Genomic DNA, 19,618 nt, shown 5'->3' with positions numbered 1-19,618 from the left:
GAAATAGAAAACCAGACTGACCTCCAAACAGCAGGACTGTATTAGTGGACTGTTTATTCAATGATATTTTGATTTCATTACATTTGGCCTGGATCTAAAAACATGTATGTGTATGTAAAAACAAATATTGCATCACAATAAGTGTAATTGTGATTGTCAAAACATTTGGTAACTAAATAGAATTTTATGAAGTTTAGTGACAACATGTTACGATGTTTACATTGTACAATGACTGGTAGGATACAGTTTTTATTATTGCTTGACAAATTTCAAGATTTCAATTCCATTCTTGTGATTTGATTCTGATTTTGATTCAATATTGACTACTTTGGATACATGTTTATTTTATTATCTCACCTAATGCTGTAAACATAGAGGGCCCAATCTGCTGGTATTATTAAAGGTTAAAAATAACAAATGAAATTAAATATAATGCAGTTTTTGTTATAATAACAATTATTTAATGACATAAGTAAAAATATAATAAATATGTAATATAGTGCTCAGCAAAATCTCCTCTCTAGCTATTTTTTCTATTCAATTAACATGCTATGGTCATTAAATGGCTTTCCTGAGGTAAATGTAGCGTTATGTTACATAATTGTTCTTCTGCTATTATATATTGACCTCTTTCCGTGGTTGAAAAACACTAATTGGTCGATATTATGTATACTTTTGGTAAGTTGTACTGCATCTTTAAATAAAAAAGTAACAGATGATCGGTTCACGTGCACTTGAACTGAGGCGCTCAGCGATCTGTCACGTCACATTTACAAGCGCCAAACGTATTTTGTCTGAAGCGAAAGAAACCTAAAATTCTCGGGACAGCAGCATGTGTCCAAATTTTAATCTTAACCGTTCTATTTCATCAGAAAAGATCTGTAAACAGGGCTTTAAGTGTAAAATACCGAGCTTGTCCTTATTAAATGTACCTCTTTGCTCCGCAATTTTTCTGTGCGTGAGAAAATGGATGTGTGGCGTGAGAGCATGTGAAAAGTGTCAATTGCGTGAGTCTCACGCTCAATGCGTGAGAGTTGGCAGCCCTGCTAGCGCTGCAGTCTTCAAGTGTGACTAAAGCAGTGAAACATTGTGGTTTTATACAGATTTCAGGGGGCCGTCCTTACAGGTGAAAAAGCAAACAAAGCATGTAAAGGATGTAAGCAGTTATAGGAACTTTCACCAGCTCGAATCCAATCAGCTCAACTACAGCAGTGATTATCATAGACATCAGGAAGAGTCACACCTTCATCCATTCATTCACACTAAACTCAGCTATTGATCAGCATCAACAACGACACCAATTACAGTAATGAGACAGAAGCAGCAAGAGCCATTAAAGACAAAAGCTGAAAAGCCTCACAATTTACATTAGTATTCCCACACACCTAAAGCAAAGGAGATTCATTTTAAACATTAACTCTTCTGCTGATTTTCTAAGGCTAAATAATTTCACCAAAATAATTGTCTTGTAAAAGTGTGACTTGTCGCTGTAAAATCATGGTAAGTGTCGTTTTTGTCTCTGATGCTCTTGATGCTTCTGCATCATTACTTTCATTGTTGTCATTGTTCATGCTAATAAATCTGTAAACTACAACAATCTGACGGGTGCGTACCATATTTGCCCTCTACAATGGTGTATATTAGTTGATTTTGAAGCTAATTTAATTAGGTTACTTTGCAATATTTCTTGAGTAGTATAGAAACAACCACACTGGTTTAAGATTTTAACAGGTATTAAGATCTTGAATATTCGGAAGGGAGCACACTTCTTATGTTTCACTGACTACTTGTTACTAGTGATGGACACTTTTGAAACATGCTTCATGAAGCCTTGAAACCTTTACAAACCTTTTGTTTCAAATCATTGGTTCTGAACGCGCATCAAACTTTCATCAACAGCTTCAACACTCACAAGGAGTTCGTAGACCGTTCTTTTATATAATCAAAACAGCAGCAATTATACTCTAACACAATCAAGCTACGTCATCACGTCAGGTTGGATGATTCTGATTGGTTCAGACACAGATAAACGTAGAACATTTCCACATATGGGCTGTTCCTCAGACGCATATCTGACTATTCATCTCCCCTTCCACTTGCTCCCCTCACACATCAGGTCCTGTAGCAAAAGGGTAGTGACAAACACAGACACAGCTTCTTCAAGGATGGAGTTGGTCGAGCTTACGCAAAAGTTGTACTTTCTCTCAGTGAATGTGCAATTTGATGTGCAGTTGATGTACCTTTGTTAGCAATTACAGTTTTGTTTTGTTTTTACAATTGCTAGGACACATTTCTCAACACTTAGTTTTCTCAAGTGTTAGTCTTTCAATTCATTACCATCCCATTCAAAAGGGAAAACTTTGGGAAATACTTTTCCCAAAACAGTTGATGGACCCCAATGACTTCCATAGTAGGAAAAAAAAATTATGACTATGGAAGTCAATGGGGTCCATCAACTGTTTGGTTACAGACATTTTTCTAAATATCTTCTTTTGTGTTCAGCAGAAAAAAGAAATTCATACAGGTCTGAAACAACTTGAGGGTGAGTAAATGACGACAGAATTTTCATTTTTGGGTGAACTATCCCTTTAATGCTGGGGTGGCGTAGTCGTTACTTGCTATAGCTCTGTAAATGAGAGCGCCCCCCCTCGATATGCCACATTCAGATGATCAAAGGCATTCACAGGCATGTAGTCCAACCTCGCAGAACTTCCTGTCTGAGCCTGATTTGGAAGGTACTGGAACAACATTACAAAATTGATTTGAAGCCAGATGAAGTTGTCCTATCCAGACACTTTCTGAAGTAAAAAACACAGGCTGGTGGCCCCAATGACATGATCACGCTGTATATCCAACTGGATGGGGACATTTTTCCATCCCTGAAAGCTCTTATCCAGGCAGCCATAACTTTACCTGTCAGTAGTTGTAGTTGTGAACGGTCATTTAGTGCATTACGTCATCTCCACACCTGGCTCAGAGGAACAATGGTTCAAAACAGACTCCACTTGGCTTTAATGTCAATTGAAAGAGATATCTTTGGTTGCATAGACCAGGACAAACATTTTGACCATTTTGTATCTATAGCCCCTTTCACACAGAGATTCCGGAAAATACGCGGATAAAGTGACCCGGGATTTGACCCGGGTTCCTTTGATTTTGGTTAATTCACACTGCCAGTGATTTTCCGGAATCAGAGAGTGTGTTCACACACAACCCGTAAAAATCCCGCAAAGACACGTGACATAGATGTGACTTGTAATGTCTTAAGTTTGCTTATGAGCTGCGATTTCTCTCTCGAGAAACCACGCTTGTGTATTTTTTTCTCTGATTCGATCATAAACTTGCGCATTACGTATCGTTTCACAGCTGGCGAACGATCCCGGCTTCAGCGCCATCACTACGCCATGGCATTATTGTTACGGCTTTTGTTCACACAGCGCGCGTTCCGGGACTGAACAGGGCAATGTTACTAGGTCCCCAACCCGGCATCGATGCCGGCATTAATCCCGGGTCGTGTTTGCGTTCACACAGAAGGCGTTCGGGCAATTTGCCGGGATCATCGTGAAAGACAGGAAATTTATGAAAGACAGGAGACATGGATTAATTAGACCAAAAATAAGACCATCCTTTTCTAGTCTAGTTTTTATTTTTTAGATGGTATCATTAAGTTTAGTCTCTGTGGCTAAAATAATCCCTTTGCCTGGCAGGTCGATGTTGAAATTGTGACTGCGGTCAAGCCAGCCGCCAAGTCAAAATGCACGGTCAATCTAGCCGCCATGTTATGTTGCATACACTGGCTATTATGGTAAGACATAAAAACAATCTTATGGTAAAACAATCTTCCGGCAGATGCGATTTCACAGTCATTTATTTAGTAATAAATAATATAAATGGAATATATACTGTGACGAACCACGGAGTGTAGTACTTTATTTTGTCCAGTAGGCGTCTCTGGGTAACACTATTTGTGTCCTAAGGTTAAGTGCTGTGAAACAGGTGTGGAGAATTGACGGTGGTTATGTTACAACCCCTTGGCTCAACGAGTAGCAACATGAATGGAGAGGCCAAACAACGTAATCAAATTTGCACAAATATGTATTTAATCAGGAAAACAAACATAACTACATTAAAGGGATGGTTCGGAGTAAATTCAACCTAGGGTCCTTTGCACCATGACCTCGAGCCCAACACCCCCCCCAGAAGCCTTTTTTTCCCTTGGTCGAACATTATTAAAGTTAGAGCTTATTTAGAGATATCAGCCGAATGGCTCAGTGCAGGCGCTAATGGATCCAAGGTTGTATCTTGTAAATTACCCCACTAATAATGCCCAGAATGGTACCAAACTACTACAGTAGTACAAATAGTTTCTGTACTAAAACGAGGCGTTGGAAAGTTAGTAAGTACATCGGGAGTTTATTTAAATAACACTTGCCTGATGGCTTGTGCTACCGCTAACCCTGATGTCGATTCCGTGATATGGGAAAAGCCCAGTAGTCAACAGGTGCCGTTCAAAAAAGATTAAAAAACACAAAATGAATCCTAGTGGCTCCTGGCCATACACAGATTAAGATAAAGATGCTAAGTGGCGCTATAACCATAGATTTTCACATGTTATGAAGTGGACGCATCACAGCTCTATACCAGATTAATATTCAAATGGCTACAAATGTGATTTAAGTTAAAAATACATTGCGGCGAGCAGGACGAGGCAGAGGGCCATGAGAGACTGGCGCGAGTTAACAAAACCAAACCAATCCAACCAGGATTTGTTGGTATGATGCTGATCATCAACTTTCTCTGTCAACTCAGGCTTTGATCCTGAGTTTAGGAGTTTAGGTGTGACATCAGTAGCGAACAGCCAATCACATGCTGAGAAAGAGTGAAACTGCGATTCATTTCTCGCGAGAGAAGCAGCGCGATTCACTTCTCTCTTCTGAAGAATATTACAAGATTGAAAAATATTATGAATTTAAACAAATTTACACAGCAAGAAGAAAATAGCTGTCTATGAAAGAGGACAACTAAAAGAAAAGTCTTGCTATATCAGTGCAAGTAAAAGTTGTGAAGTTAATTTGTACAGTTGATAACAGGTATAGAGAAAATGGAACATTTATGTAGTCATTTTATAGCTTAATCTATTGATTCTAAAGCGTATTTATATTACGTTTATACATTTATTCATTTAAATTGTACGTAATAATTGCTAAACTAAAAGGGTACATGTGTGATCAATTAACGGTGTAATAATTACATAAATAATATCTATATCATACACAATTTTTATTCTAAAAAAGCATTACTAAAAGCCAGACGATTTTGTCTTTAAAAATAATTGTGATGCTGGTGGTGCGGGATGCCTCTGTCCCAACACCTCATCCATGAGAACAAACCAGGGCCAAGTTTCAGCAGTGGGTTTCCCACTCACACCTTCACCTGTCCCAGGACACTTGCAATCCTAAGCAAATGAACCATGGCTTGTTAACAACAACAGCACAATAAATCTCAGCAAAGATGTGTGTATTAACTTTCTTTGTTTTTTTTTATTTATTTTTTAAGTTTTCCTATTATTATTATTATTATTATTATTTTATTTATTTTTTTGCCTGTATGGGAGTTACCTTCCCCAGCAGACCCATTTTCTCCAGAATTGCTCTAAAAAAAGCATAAAAGGGTACTTATGAAAAATATTAACACAAAGGTGCAATCTTAACATTAGTGCATTGTTAACACAGCAAAATATGACACATCAGCACATGCATACAAAATACTTCAGAAATCATATTTCTGGATACTCAAAAGTGGTTAAAACCTTTGTAGACATAGCTTGCATGACAGCACTACAAAAACACATAAAAGTGAAACCCCATTGCCTTATCTACTGCTTTTCTTATTGTTGTGGGCTTTATAAAGTCAAGCTGGCTGAGTTTTTCACCCCCGTAAAGAAATGTCATTTTCAGACCGTAATTTAATAAATTGAGCTGCTGCTCCTTGCTCCCTGAAACAATTATTAAACTAATATTAGCACAAGTTTTGCCTCAAACCACCTGACAAATGAAGCCACGCAATGATGACAAAGGAGTTAAGATTAAGTTTATAAGAAAGAAAAACTCGCGTCACTATTTGAGTAAATGAAAACATAATACTTACATTTAAATGTGCATTTGCCGTCCACCACCGAACTCTCGGCCGCCATTTAAAAATAAATAAAAATGCTGTCGTCACCAGCGCGCAATGACTTATGGGGTAGGGTAGGATAGGGTTGGGTAGGATAGGCCGCTAAGTATCTATTTATGTATCCTTCCTTTCACGGGGAAACGAAGGGTGCATTTGGCGTCGCTTTTGAATCAGGGTAGCCTTCGTCTAGGGTTGCCAACTGTCCCGAATTAGCCTGGATGTCCCGTATTTTGGGTCTAATTTATTTGTCCCGTACGGGACCTCCCTTGTCCCGATTAAATAGACTGCCACACTGATCTAACCACTGACTGATACAACTGCAACACGACACTTGAGAATGATCACGAGACCGCATCATCCAATCACAGCCCACACGCGCATCAGACCATACGAATAACAAACTCGTGAGTCTAAATTGAGAATTAATTATTCTTTTGGGACAAATTATTGTTTGATTTGCGAACAGAATCCTCTGCTGTATGGTCGCTCCCGGTTCGATCCGGAGATTCCGGACTCGCGCTAACGGCAAATCTGACCTTTCACTGACCGGCCGGGTTTGATTTCGGCAAATCAGTTCAACATCCGGCCACGCAAGAAAACATGAAATCTTCCTGAGGGAAAAGTATGCTATTACTTTCTTTAATTTCTTTAAAATGTAATGTAGGCTATAATGTTACAAAAGCTTTCTATTTCAGATAAATGCTATTATTTTGAACTATGGTTTGTGTGTAATGTGACTTTTTTGTGTGACCTTAAAATTTGTTATATCTGAGAAAATTTTAAACACATACGAACCTGAAATGACATATACTGTGTGATACAGTAGAAATATTTTGAATGTCCCGTATTTTCCTGTAAAGAACCACGATTGTCCCGCATTTTTCTTTTCTGAAGTTGGCAACCTTACCTTCGTAGCACCTTCGTTCTTTTGTCACGTGACCACTGGTATCTTGCTACAAATACTACATTATTGACTGTGTATTTTTTTATAATTAGGAATTAACATACAATTGATGTGTTCTTATATTTTATATACAAATATATATATATATATATATATATATATATATATAATAACAACAATTATATATGTGAAGAGTTCAGATGCAAAAGCCTCTAAATGCCATCTGAAATTTTCTTATAGAATGATCATTTTTATCAAGCTCGTATATTTAAATTCAATAATTTCACTTAAATGGCAATGAAGATTACCTATTAATTGTCATTTAAGTGAAATTACTGAACTTAAATACACAAGCTTGATAAAAATGATCATTCTATAAGAAAATTTCAGATGGCACTTAGAGGCTTTTGCATCTGAACTTTTCATATATATATATATTATCTAATAACAACAACAATAATTATGATAATAATAAATAATTATAATAATAACACACCACAGATGCACAAGAAACATCGTCTCGGATCAGGAGGTGAAGTGAACTAACAGACTGCAATAGCCTGAACTTAAGTTTAACCCAACTAATCAATTAATTAAACATTTAGGTTTTTTATCATTTGGATTTGGCTAGTTAAGTTTATAGTTTATTTTTTCAAATGTAATCAACATTTTCGTAAGGACTAGATGTGTTGGGCTATTTAACATGACATTTTAATTATATTCTGCTGAAATGAACGAAATGACTCAAAAAAAAGATTTGTTCATTTTGCTGAACGAGATTCAAAGATTCAGTAAAACTTTCCACTACTAGTAAGAAACACTGGCAGAGGTCATAATCCAGTGGGATTGGCTCATCTTTCAGGAAGGTCTGTAAATTCAGTTCTGTTCAGGAGGAGTTTATTTAATGTAAACTGGATTAGAATAATTATGCTCATACTTTTTACACTTATTAATGAACTGACATCTTGACATTTATCAATTTTACAATAAATTACTTTTTTTTTATTGAATGACATTTTATTAAATCATGTGTGTGATAATTCAATTCAAAGTTAATTTTGATAGTAATATAAAAATGATTTATGTGACACTACAATAAGAACTGAATGACTGATTTCCATCAACACAAAATAGAGTTTGAGAAAAGCACAGATACACACCGTCACTCATCATGACTCACAAACACACACTGATCTTACTGTCTATATGAGGATTCATTACACACATTTATTCTGACATATTATTTCACTGACAGAAGTTCAGCTGTAGAATTAATGTAATGAAGAGAAAATAAGAGACTCTATAACATCTCACTGTTACTGATTTATCATGCAGCTCAAAGCATTATGGGTAGAATCTCTCTACAGTCTGTTCTCATTCATCAACACAGTTTCACTGATGATCCCAGATAAACATAAAACCCAGGATAGAGCGTCTGAGTGAATGTGGTCTGGACTGTGTGGATGAGGCTCATTGTGTCAGAGACGCTGTAGAAGGACAGAGTTCCTGCACTGTGATCCACATACACTCCTATTCTCCTGTTGATGGACTCTACAGGGAGTTTAGTCTCTATCTTATTGTGTGTGAATGAGTAACTGTAGGAAGAGCAGTCCAAACTCCAGGACTGATCATTATATCCAAACACACTCTCATTACCCGATCCCTTCCTGCTGATGCTCTTATATGACACTGATATATACACATATTCTCCACTCCACTCAATCTCCCAGTAACAGCGTCCACACACACTCTCTCTACACAACACCTGAAACACATCATCAAATCTGTCTGGATGATCAGGATACGGCTGAACTCTGCCAGTGAATGTAATCACTCTGTTCCTCTCAGACAGACTGAGGTGTTTATTCACTGTGTTCAGATCCAGAGTGAACTGATGAGAATCTGATGGAGAGAAAACACATCAGAATCAGGAATTATGAATCTGTCTGATCTTTTATTATAGCTGAACTCTTCATGTTTAATATATCAGCAGTGTCTCAGTACAGTTTACCAGATATCCTGTGCAAATCATCAATTACATGATCAACTCTAAAACTCTTCTATCATGTTTTCTTTCACCTTCTACAGGAAGAACATGAAGACACTCAGTGAGTTTCTCTGCTTGTTTTCTTAATGACTTACATTGTAGGAAGTCGTTCCTGGTTCTGGGAACAATGTTGGTGAAAGTGACTGTGGAAATCAACAGACATGAAGAGTGTGATTATCATGTCGAGAGAAAATGATCCATGCATCCGTTCCTAAGACATTTCTAATATGATCTTCTACATGATATGAGATGATGGAGGATCATTTCTGAGAGCTGATGAATCTCCAGGGGTCTCATTTATAAAACTGTGTGTATGATCCTTACTTAGTGTACGTGCGCCCGAAAGCCAAAAATGGCGTACAGTAAAAAATATTTAGACTTTAGAAAACTATTTTGACTTTAGAAAATTAAATTAATTGATTAATGGTACAAGACATTAGGAAAATCATTTAGCAGCCTATCCTTGCCTTGTTTTTGAATACAGATAAAGTTTTTCTCAATCTTTTCCACTGGCCAATAGTATTTTTAATTGACTTATATTTTTAATGGAAACGAATAGGCCTTGTTGTGCATTATTTACACGAAAATATTTTCTCAGACAATCTGCTGTTATCATGATAAGCAATTCTCTCTGTAGTTCAGACATTAAAACACAACATGCCACAGGAAAAGTGTTCAAAAAGCGTTATTTATTGAATATAATTTTTTTGTTGTAACTTCTCAGTAATTTAAGTGCTTAACTCCATTAATGAGAATGGCATATTTAATCTAAATGTTTATATCAGAAGTAAAACAGTAAAAAAAAAAAAAAAAAAAAAATCTCTTTAAACTGTTATTGTGAACATGCACTGTATTTATGATTAGGACTCATAATGAAGATTTACGGTTTTCCTTCATCTGCCATTAGATAGGCTATATATGCGTCAGTTTCACTAAACGGCCCATTTAAGAATGGATGGATGTTTGCTTCATGTGATAGGCTTGGCGAGTGAAATTATATTTGTATTATCTTTCTATATATGTATAATTTTCTTAAAATGTTCTGTCTAAAAGTGACCAAAAAGACATTTAACTCCAGCTCACCATCGGTGTCGCCAAACTGCTCCGTCTCCAGAATGTTTGTACACATGACTCCCGTCAAGTTTATTTTTAGAAATCACAATTTATGCGCCGGAAGTGGCGTACACCTCTTTCAGGGCCTGTTTTGTGCGACGCAACGGTTATAAATGAGGCCCCAGGACTTTACCTCTGTCAGAGATCTTCTTCAGCTCCTCTTGGCAGAAATCCTCCAGTTTGTCTCTCAGCTGACGGACAGATTCTCTCACGCCATCAAAAGAGGAGAGAGAACTGAAGGGATTGTCATTTACGTCTGTAGATTCAGGAGGAGCTGAGAGAGACTGGAAACTCTACAGAAAACAGAAATCAAAGCTCATCACCTCCACACTTCATCAATAACCTGCACTACTGTCAGATTTCAGCGGCTCTTGTTGATCTTGACATCTTTAGTAACTGAACTAAATCCAGCTCTTTCACAGCATCAGATACATTTTTCTTCATATTCATTATATGACATTAGAGCAACAAATAATAGCATGTCACACACTATATGTGAACTATCTTGTAAATCGTTGTTGTTTTTTGGATGATAAAACATTATCTAAGAACATAAATGTTGAGTAGGGTTTGAGGGTTAAGTAGATTTGCTTAGGAAAAGCAGTTCAAAGGCTACGAGTAGATTAGTGGTCAGGTTTTGTGGTTTAAAACGCAGCATTGCTATATTTCCGTATTTTATCAAAATCCACTACGACAAAACCAGGATGTACTGAATTAAAGAACAGTGTGCTACTCTAGATTATACAACTCCTCTCACACGCCGGACTGGAAACCAAACAGATTATAATTTATATTTTTAATAATTAAGGTTATGACCGAGACAGGACATAGATGTGAGGGTAGTCTAAAGAGCTACTGGACTCTGACCACCGCAGACAGAGAGAAGTGGAGCAATAAAGTCACATCAAATCCTGATAGCAAGTGTCCACTTTCAGATATATATAACCTTAGCATGAAATTCAACCGCAAACATATTTATAATAATTCTAATAATTGTGTTTTAGGAGCAACCAAAGAAAAGTCCACAGAAGGAGATGCTTTGGCTGAACAAACTAAAAACATCAACTTTAACATCCCCACCGGCTTAAAGGGTTAGTTCACCCAAAAATGAAAATTCTGTCAGTAATTACTCACCCTCATGTTGTTCCAACCGCGTAAGACCTTCGTTCATCTTCGGAACACAAATTAAGATATTTTTGATGAAATCTGAGTGCTGGATTCACTTCTCCATAGGCTGCTAGGTGGCCCAAACTTGCTGGCCCAGAAAAGTTATTAAAGAGATCGTTAATATAGTCCAAGTGACTACAGTGGCTCAATCTTAAGTATATCAAGCGACGAGAATACTTTTTGTGCGCAAAAACAAACAAAAATAACGACTTTATTCCACTATTCATTTCCTTCTCTCTGGGCCTCGTAGTGTTTTTGCGCAGCGCGTCTGTGTTCACACGTCACCACGTATGCTCGCTATTGGCCGACGCTGGTCATGTGTGTGACGCGCAGCGCAAAAACACTACGTGAACCAACTAGAGGCCCAGAGAGAAGGAAATGAATAGTGGAATAAAGTCGTTATTTTTGTTTGTTTTTGCGCACAAAAAGTATTCTCGTCGCTAAAGTAGTTGTAAAGTTTAAATTGTTACAAATCTTTTGCATCAATATTCCGTGTCCAATTGTTTATTGTTTTTAGTGATACGACTGTACATTATGCCTTAATTGTCTGTCTTGTCTAAACTCAAAAGCCGTTTGTTGCAAACTGTTTTTCTTCATGGATGCTTAAAGGAAGAGCTAATAAAAAAATTCAACTCAAGTAAATATTCTGCGTCTAATTATTTTACTTGTGGCAAGTAGCCGTATAATAAGCGGGATAATTTACCTCCGCTTCGCATCGGGGTCCTCATCACCCTGTCTGGGGTTTATTCTGAGATAACAACCGGCTGGATGTACATTATTCCCTTACATAAAATGTCTCACAAATGTTTTGGTCTGGTTTTGTTTTCATGCTTCTTTTTGTTTTGTTTTGTTTTTTACTTAAAGAAAACATACCTATTCAACATTTTACTTTGGTTACATTTTTTTTTTTTTTTATTTAGGTAAAACCTATGTTTACTTTACCTTATTGCAACCAAAATTCAGCATTGTGAAAAGTTGTAAAAAAAAAAAAAAAAAAAAAAGTTTAAATATTAGTTTCGTTTTGACCTGTTGTTGTCTGGAAGCTCAAAACATCTTCCAGAAAAAAGAGATTTCCAGAGCTGAACTGCATTTATAAGTGCGTCTCTTTCAATACAAGAAGATCAGATGAGAGTCTGACTGATGATGATATAATAACCGAACACACAGATCAACACTTGCTCTCATGAAATGTTTCTCTTTGAGTCTCTTGCTCAAGTCCACTATGACCCTGTTCTTCTAGATCTCTGTTACCTGCAGGAAATGGATGTGATCCTGTGTGTGTGAAAGCTGCTCCAGCTCAGCGTCTCTCCTCCTCAGATCATTGATCTCCTGCTCCAGTCGCTCCAGTCGTCCTTCAGCTCGACTCACTGCAGTCTTTTCCTGATCTCTGATCCGCTGTGTCGCCTCAGAGCGGCTCCTCTCAATGGAGCGGATGAGCTCAGTGAAGATCCTCTCACTGTCCTCCACTGCTGTCTGTGCAGAGCGCTGTTAGGACACACATCACAATCACACAGTGGCTTCAGTGAGTCCTGACTGAGACGTCTCAAACTTCTCTTCTTCTCCAGACTCACCTTATGAGACGCCACAGCCTCTCTCAGCTGCTGAAGATCTTTCTCTCTCTGCTGGATCCTCTGCTGGAACGACCTCTGCGTCTCCTTCAGCTGGTGCTAAAGGACAAACCAATGACAGTGAGAGTAATACTACCACAAAATCATCATGTGAACAGCTGATATGAAGCAAATATTGATGTGAGATCTAGTATGGGAGATCAAACAAGGCTCAAACTAGGGATGCACCGATAGCACTTTTTCCAGAACGAGTCCGATATTTTGTAATTTTTAAAAAATATTGTATTGAGAAACCAAAATAATTTGAATAAAATGATTTGCCTTAATTCATTTAGCTAATATTTCCTTCAGTTATTTTCACGTCTAATTGTGGCTGTTAAAATGTTTTGTAGGAGTTTCTGTTACTTTCACTGTTCATTCTATTGTTTGTATATTTTATCTTTCATTAATAGCACAATGAATATTTAGCAGGGCTCAACGCTAAGGATTTTTGTCTAGTATTTTTCTCTCTCTCTCTCTCTCTCTCTCTCTCCAAAGGTAGTTGGAGCTTTTGCAGTTTTTTTAACCGCAAAAGCTGTGATTACACTCTGGTCACGTGACACGCGAGAGAAAAGCAGTCTGCAGATGTAGCATCAACTTGGCACGCTATGCATATAGGCCTGGCATACAGGAAAGAACACTTTGTTTAATTTATGTGATATTATGTTATAATATATGTAAGCAATAAGGTACGAGAGGCTGTGCTGTATCGTGTGAATAAGTAACGGCTGAAGGGCGTTGTTAGGGCCTGCAACCCCTTCAGCCGTTACTTATTCACGATACAGCACTTGCCTCGAGTACCTTATTGCTTTTATAAAACGGTTGCCACACAATACAAATATTAAAGCCGAAAAATATTTATCTATGCAACTTTCATGAAGTAAAATCACTAAAAGCATTCCTTCCTCTGGAAAAAATAATCCCTGACCGTAAACAGCAACAGAAGTTACATACATTATTTCGCCAATAGATGGCGGCAAAGACTGACTCATTCAGAGTCAGTCGGTAGAGAAGACTTTTATATTGAAAAGACTCAAACTTGTTTTCACGGAGAAGGAAGACGCAACTGACAGATGACTAACGTTATAGGCACGGGAAAACTTCTTAACGGTTAACTGTTAAAAGGACAAGATATCGCAGCGGACATTCAAACGGATTATTTTATTATGAATATAGGACTGACCTGAAGGAAAATGCAATGTCTACTGTGAATGCAGGTAACTTTACACTCGCTTTCTCGATCTCTCACAATACTCCACTATTCATGGGTTTCATCAGGTCCCTTTCCACAGGTGTATTAATCAAGCACAATGCACTCTGCATTCATAATCTAGGTGCTTGATTTTATACACCTGTGGAAAGGGACCTGATGAAACCCATGAATAGCTTCAATGAACAATATCAATGAGATCACACGTGTTTAAGTTGCTAAGAGAGTGGTTGCTAGGGGTGTTGTAGTGATACATAGAACCATTGGGTGAAGCGGTCATAGCCGTGTTTTATCGTGAATAAAGCACAGCTATTGACCAATCAGAATCAAGGATTGGAACTAACCGTTTTATAAAGAATTAATATATAATGACATTATGTTATAGATTCTCTCTCCAACGATTCTGGATCGATTCAGAGAATTTCAGAATCGAGTCTGAGCTTAGTTTTTAAACAGATGCGTGATGACGCTGCGTGTACTTTAGAAACAACCTAAAGCGTGTGCTTCTAATTCTCTCTCTCTCTCTCTCTGTGCGCATGTGCTGAGTGAGTGGGCGGAGCGTTGAGTGTGAGCTGAGTGTTTGGCGTGTGTGTCAGGTACGAGTAATCTATTTTTTCTATCTTTCTATTTTTCTATCTTTTTGTATTGTTTTTTTTGGGGTGATTTAAATTTAGGAATTGTTTTTTTCATTTATTTGGGAGGATAAGGAGGTGTTTAATATTCTAGGGTGTCTGCTCCCAGTTTTGTACTGGGAGCATGGCTGCCCCAGGTAGCGGGAGGTTAGATTTTTTGACGCGCCATCATGGTGTGAAAACAGACTCAGCGGTTAGTATAGAAGACTGTTGCCTGGCTGTTGGAGAAGTGATTGGGCCTGAGAACATTCTGTCTGCGTCTCGCATGAACAGCGCTATTGTTGTGTTTGTGAAGACAAGTGATTTAGCGAATCAGTTGGTAGAACTTGAAGTAGTGCTTAATGGTATTTTCACCCAAGTGCTCCCTCTTTCTACTCCTTTAAATCTGGAGTGTTTTTAGGAAGTGAAATTATTGTACAAAAAAACTTTGAAGGAGTTGTTGAAAAAGTAAAAGGTCGCCTCGACAAATGGAAATATTTGCTTCCAAAAATGTCATATAGATTATTTGATTGCACATTGATTATTAATGATTATTGATTATTAATAACTTGATAGCATCTTCTCTCTGGCATCGCTTAATTTGTGTTGATCCTCCACCAGATCTTTTGTTAAAAATTCAGTCAATTTTAATTGTTTTTTTTTGGGACAAGTTGCATTGGGTTCCAAAAGCTGTTTTGTATTTGCCCAAAGAAGAGGGAGGGCATGGACTCATACATTTAAAGAGCAGAACAGCAGCTTTCCGACTCCAGTTTGCACAGAGACTTTTAACTGGACCAGTGGACTCAAGGTGGAAATCCACAGCTTTTGCAATTCTGCAGAAGTTTGAAGGATTAGGCCTGGACAAGCCTTTGTTCTGGTTGCATCCTAAAAGACGGACTTGTCCAAGTTACCCAGTTTTTATCGTAATTTTTTTAAAGTTTGGACGTTGTTTATAGTGCAAAGACTGAGTAATACAGATTCCTTGTACTGGATGTTACTAGAACCTTTGATTCATGGTTCTCGCTTGGATATATCAAAGTAAAGGACCTTTCCCAGCACTTGAAGAAATTTTACTCCGTTCTGGTGTAATAACCCTTGGACATCTAGTACAGCTAGCAGGAACAGACTTTAAGAATGTTGATTTGGTAGCTGAACATCTGGGCGTTCGGTCAACACGTGTGGTGGCTAAACTCCTTGAAAAGTGCTCTTACAACAGAAGAATGTAAACTGCTGGAGGATTACTCTGAGGGACTGATTATTCCGGACTGCAGAGATCCTTTTCCTAATCTGCTGCTATCACCTAATTTAGAAGAGTGTAAAGGTGTAAAGGTTTTTTTTGTATTCTGAAAATGTGTCATTGTTGGATTCAGAGCCGGCCTCTGGAAAAGTCTTGTATAAAAGTTGTGTCAAATCTTTGAATAGAAGGTTTTTGGATAATAAAGTAGATACACCCTGGCGTACCATCCTACAGATGAGAGAGGGCACAAAACCAGAATGGAGAGCTCTGTACAAGTCACCATTAACTAAGAAAATAGGTGATTTACAGTGGAGAATATTACATGGGGCAGTTGCAGTTAATGCTTTTATTTCAGTTTTAAACCCTGGTGTTATCACGGTTCATGAATTCACTGTCTTTCTCTCGTCTCGTGAGTGTTTGTGTGTGGGCGTGGCCGCTGATCACCACTGATTACCACTTGTTTGTCCCTTTATATGTTCAGTAACTGGTGTCTCATGTTGTCAGATCGTTGTGGCTTCCCTGGTGTGTGTGTGTGTGTTCCCTGTTCGTCTCCTGGCTTCCTTGTGGATTCTTCTTGTTCCTCGTCGTCTTCCTGGATTCCTGCATTGCTTCACTGAGATCACTGATCACCACCACTGAGTTGCCTGTCGAAGTCCCTGCATCACCTGTCTTCATCTGTGTTTGTATTCACCTGACCTGTTGTCGTCTACACATCAGCTAATAAAGCCTTTTACTTGCATCCAGTCCTCATTGTTCATCACAGGTGTTGGTCATGGTTGTCCATTTTGTTTGATGAGAGTTCCATGCGTGTTCCATGCATTTATGCAATGTTTTAGACTTAAGTCATTAAGTTTATTGTTTTACAGAATTTATTTGTTTGTATTGGTGTAACTCTTTCTGTTGGAGTTTGTATTTGTGGTTTTAAATATGTTAGGAAACACCTCAACTTTTGAACTTTTTGATAAGCCAAGCTAAAATGGCTATTTATAATACTAGGAAACATAAAATTGAATGAGACACAAGTTATAATTTAGAGGCAATGTTATGCCGCTTTGCTTGATGTTACTCTATCGGGGCAGTGCTGTACGCCTCGCGTTTTCGAACCTGAAAAACGCATTAGGTGTGATCGGGGCCTAAAGGGGGTTGCACACCGGACGAGAAGCGCAGCAGCACGCCGCGTCTAGGACAATTCGAGGTATCGCACACCGGACGCGCACTTTCTCAGTTTATGGCCAGCAATATTGTTATGTTTAAGGACATTATGGAATTAAGATAATGTTTGTACTATGCTATGATTGTACTGTACAATTAAATACAATCGTTGCTAAGTCTGCGACGCGGCACTGTGCTTCTCGCCCGGTGTGCGACCACCTTAAGGCATCATTTATGTCTTTTGGAATGCAGTTGGCTTAAATCACTGAGGCCCCGATCACACCTAACGCGTTTTTCAGGTTCGAAAACGCGATTGTGCACAGCACTGCCCCATCACACGCTGCGTTTTTTATGTTGCTAGGCAACCACTGAAACAGCTGTCCTGTCAGTCAAGTAAAGGTCAAATCAGCCTTTTATTAACTTTATTTACTTTCTGTTAACATTGTGGTAGTTACGGTTTGTGAAGTCGTTAAGCTCCTGGTAACCCGCCAGAACACCACAAGTTTATCCTCCATCATCGCACTCTCCGGGCGTTCAAGCAACTGTAGCTTTCATCACTTCAACTGAAGGCCCGCCTCTCCATTCATTCGATTGGAAAGTGGATTGCTTTCAATTTAAAATACTCAGCGTGCTTTGTGAAGAGTGCTCGCGCATGCGGCTGTGAGTGACTCATTGGTTAAATGTACTTGCATCTCAAAATGCTTTTATGACACGAAATTAATGTAAACACGGTCAGTTATATCTTAAACCAACAGGACAAACCACATCTTATATTTCAGAGAGAGATCTGTGCATTAGTGTGAATGCAGCTTATCGTATCTAAACTGAGAAAAAAAAAAAAACTTGAATGGAAAACGTTCAGACAGCCTACTCTTAAATACTGAAAGCACTCTTTGTTTATTGCTTGTAATATATATATTTTTTGTTCCTCTTTGTTATTTACTAGCTTTTATATTTTGAAGCTACATTAGTTTATATAAAAATTCTTAACATGTAACATGTTTTTTAATCATTATTTTTAAAAATACGTATAATTACACATGTAATTAAATAAAGATTTTAAGTGTTATTAATAAGATTAATTAAGTAAAAAAGTAGATCATGAGGTGCCTAAAGATTCCCATCCCTATAATACAATGATTTATTGCTTGTCTTTGTCGAATAATACAGAAGATAAAGAACTTAAAAAGTAATCGCATATCAAAATCGCAATATTGGTTAAAAAAAAATGGGTATTTTCCAAAATCATTCAGCCCTAGTTGTAAGTTCATACCTGTTTCTCTGTCCTCTGTGCTGCAGTTGATACAGTGTCGTGGTTTTTATGTTCATCCATACACAGCACACATATACACTTCTGATCAGTGCGGCAGAAAACCTCGAGGAGCTTGTCGTGTTTCTGGCAGATCATCTCCTGCAGTCGTCCAGTGGCATCAGTCAGATTGTGTCTCTTTCCTTTAAACAAACTCTCATGTTGTTCAAGGTGATTCTGACAGTAAGAGTTCAGACACACCAGACAGGACTTGACGGCTTTGTGTTTTCTTCCCGTACAGACGTCACACTGCACATCTCCAGCTCCAGCGTAACAGTCAGCAGCAAGTTTAGTCTTCTTCAGTTTCTCCACCATTTCAGCCAGAATGGTGTTTTTAGCTAAAGCAGGTCTTGGCCTGAAGGTCTGTCTGCACTGAGGACAGCTGTAGACTCTCTTCTCATCCTCCTGATCCCAGCAGTCTGTAATACAGATCTTACAGTAACTGTGTCCACAGTGGATAGTCACTGGATCCTTCAGGAGATCCAGACACACTGAACACATGAACTCATCCTGAGAAATTCTGGCTTCTGCCATTTTACTGCATGAATACAGAGACACAAACACACAACAGCTCAACTACACTTCAGTTTCACTTTCCCTGAACTCATGTTTCCTGTTTCCTGGTTCTGTGTTTGAGTGACGTGTGCAAAAGATAATAAAACGTCCACTAGATGTTAGTCTCAAACAGACACTCAAAGAATATACATTACAGAGAAGCAGACAACACAATTAAAGCGCCCTGAATCTTTTCAGATGTGCTGGAAATTGCCATTGTTGACAATGTAATTGCAATAAAAAAATGCAATAAAACTGGGATATTCGGGATAGAGAGACAGTTGTGCACTGAACCCTTTAAGAGAAACAGTGAACGTGTGATGAACTCTGGTATCAGTTTGTCCAGGTAAGAATCTGTTCAGAAAATTAAAAGATCTTGTTAAAAAATGAACCTTTGCACTGTTGTTCTTCACAAATGGCTCATTACTTCCTGACGGAGCCTTGCTCCCTGATGATGTCCTTCTTGTTGGGGAGGGGGGTGTGGGTCAGGCTCTTCATGCTGGTGTTGTGGTAGGTCGGGAGGAACAGGGAT

The 19,618-nt window shown here is 38.1% G+C and overlaps 1 protein-coding gene and 1 long non-coding RNA gene across 2 annotated transcripts in view; both read right to left on the bottom strand.

The window, feature by feature from the left end:
- Window positions 1-19,618, bottom strand: part of LOC309497510 — a 156,990-nt gene that overhangs the window by 121,252 nt on the left and 16,120 nt on the right. The gene's annotated exons all lie outside the window — the stretch shown is intronic.
- On the bottom strand, window positions 8,286-19,159 carry LOC309497358 (tripartite motif-containing protein 16-like). The gene is made up of 6 exons (XM_082167592.1): window positions 18,496-19,159; window positions 12,977-13,072; window positions 12,657-12,890; window positions 10,372-10,531; window positions 9,221-9,268; window positions 8,286-8,980 (listed from the first exon to the last, which is right to left on the bottom strand). The coding sequence occupies exons 1-6, from the start codon at window positions 19,063-19,065 to the stop codon at window positions 8,460-8,462; spliced, it is 1,629 nt and encodes a 542-aa protein (XP_082023718.1). The 5' UTR covers window positions 19,066-19,159; the 3' UTR covers window positions 8,286-8,459.

The sequence above is a fragment of the Leuciscus leuciscus genome (genome assembly GCF_965113295.1).
Source record: "Leuciscus leuciscus genome assembly, chromosome: 4".
Lineage (NCBI taxonomy): Eukaryota > Metazoa > Chordata > Actinopteri > Cypriniformes > Leuciscidae > Leuciscus > Leuciscus leuciscus.
The sequence above is the reverse complement of the archived record's forward strand: the minus strand, read 5'-3'. Positions and strand labels throughout refer to the sequence as shown.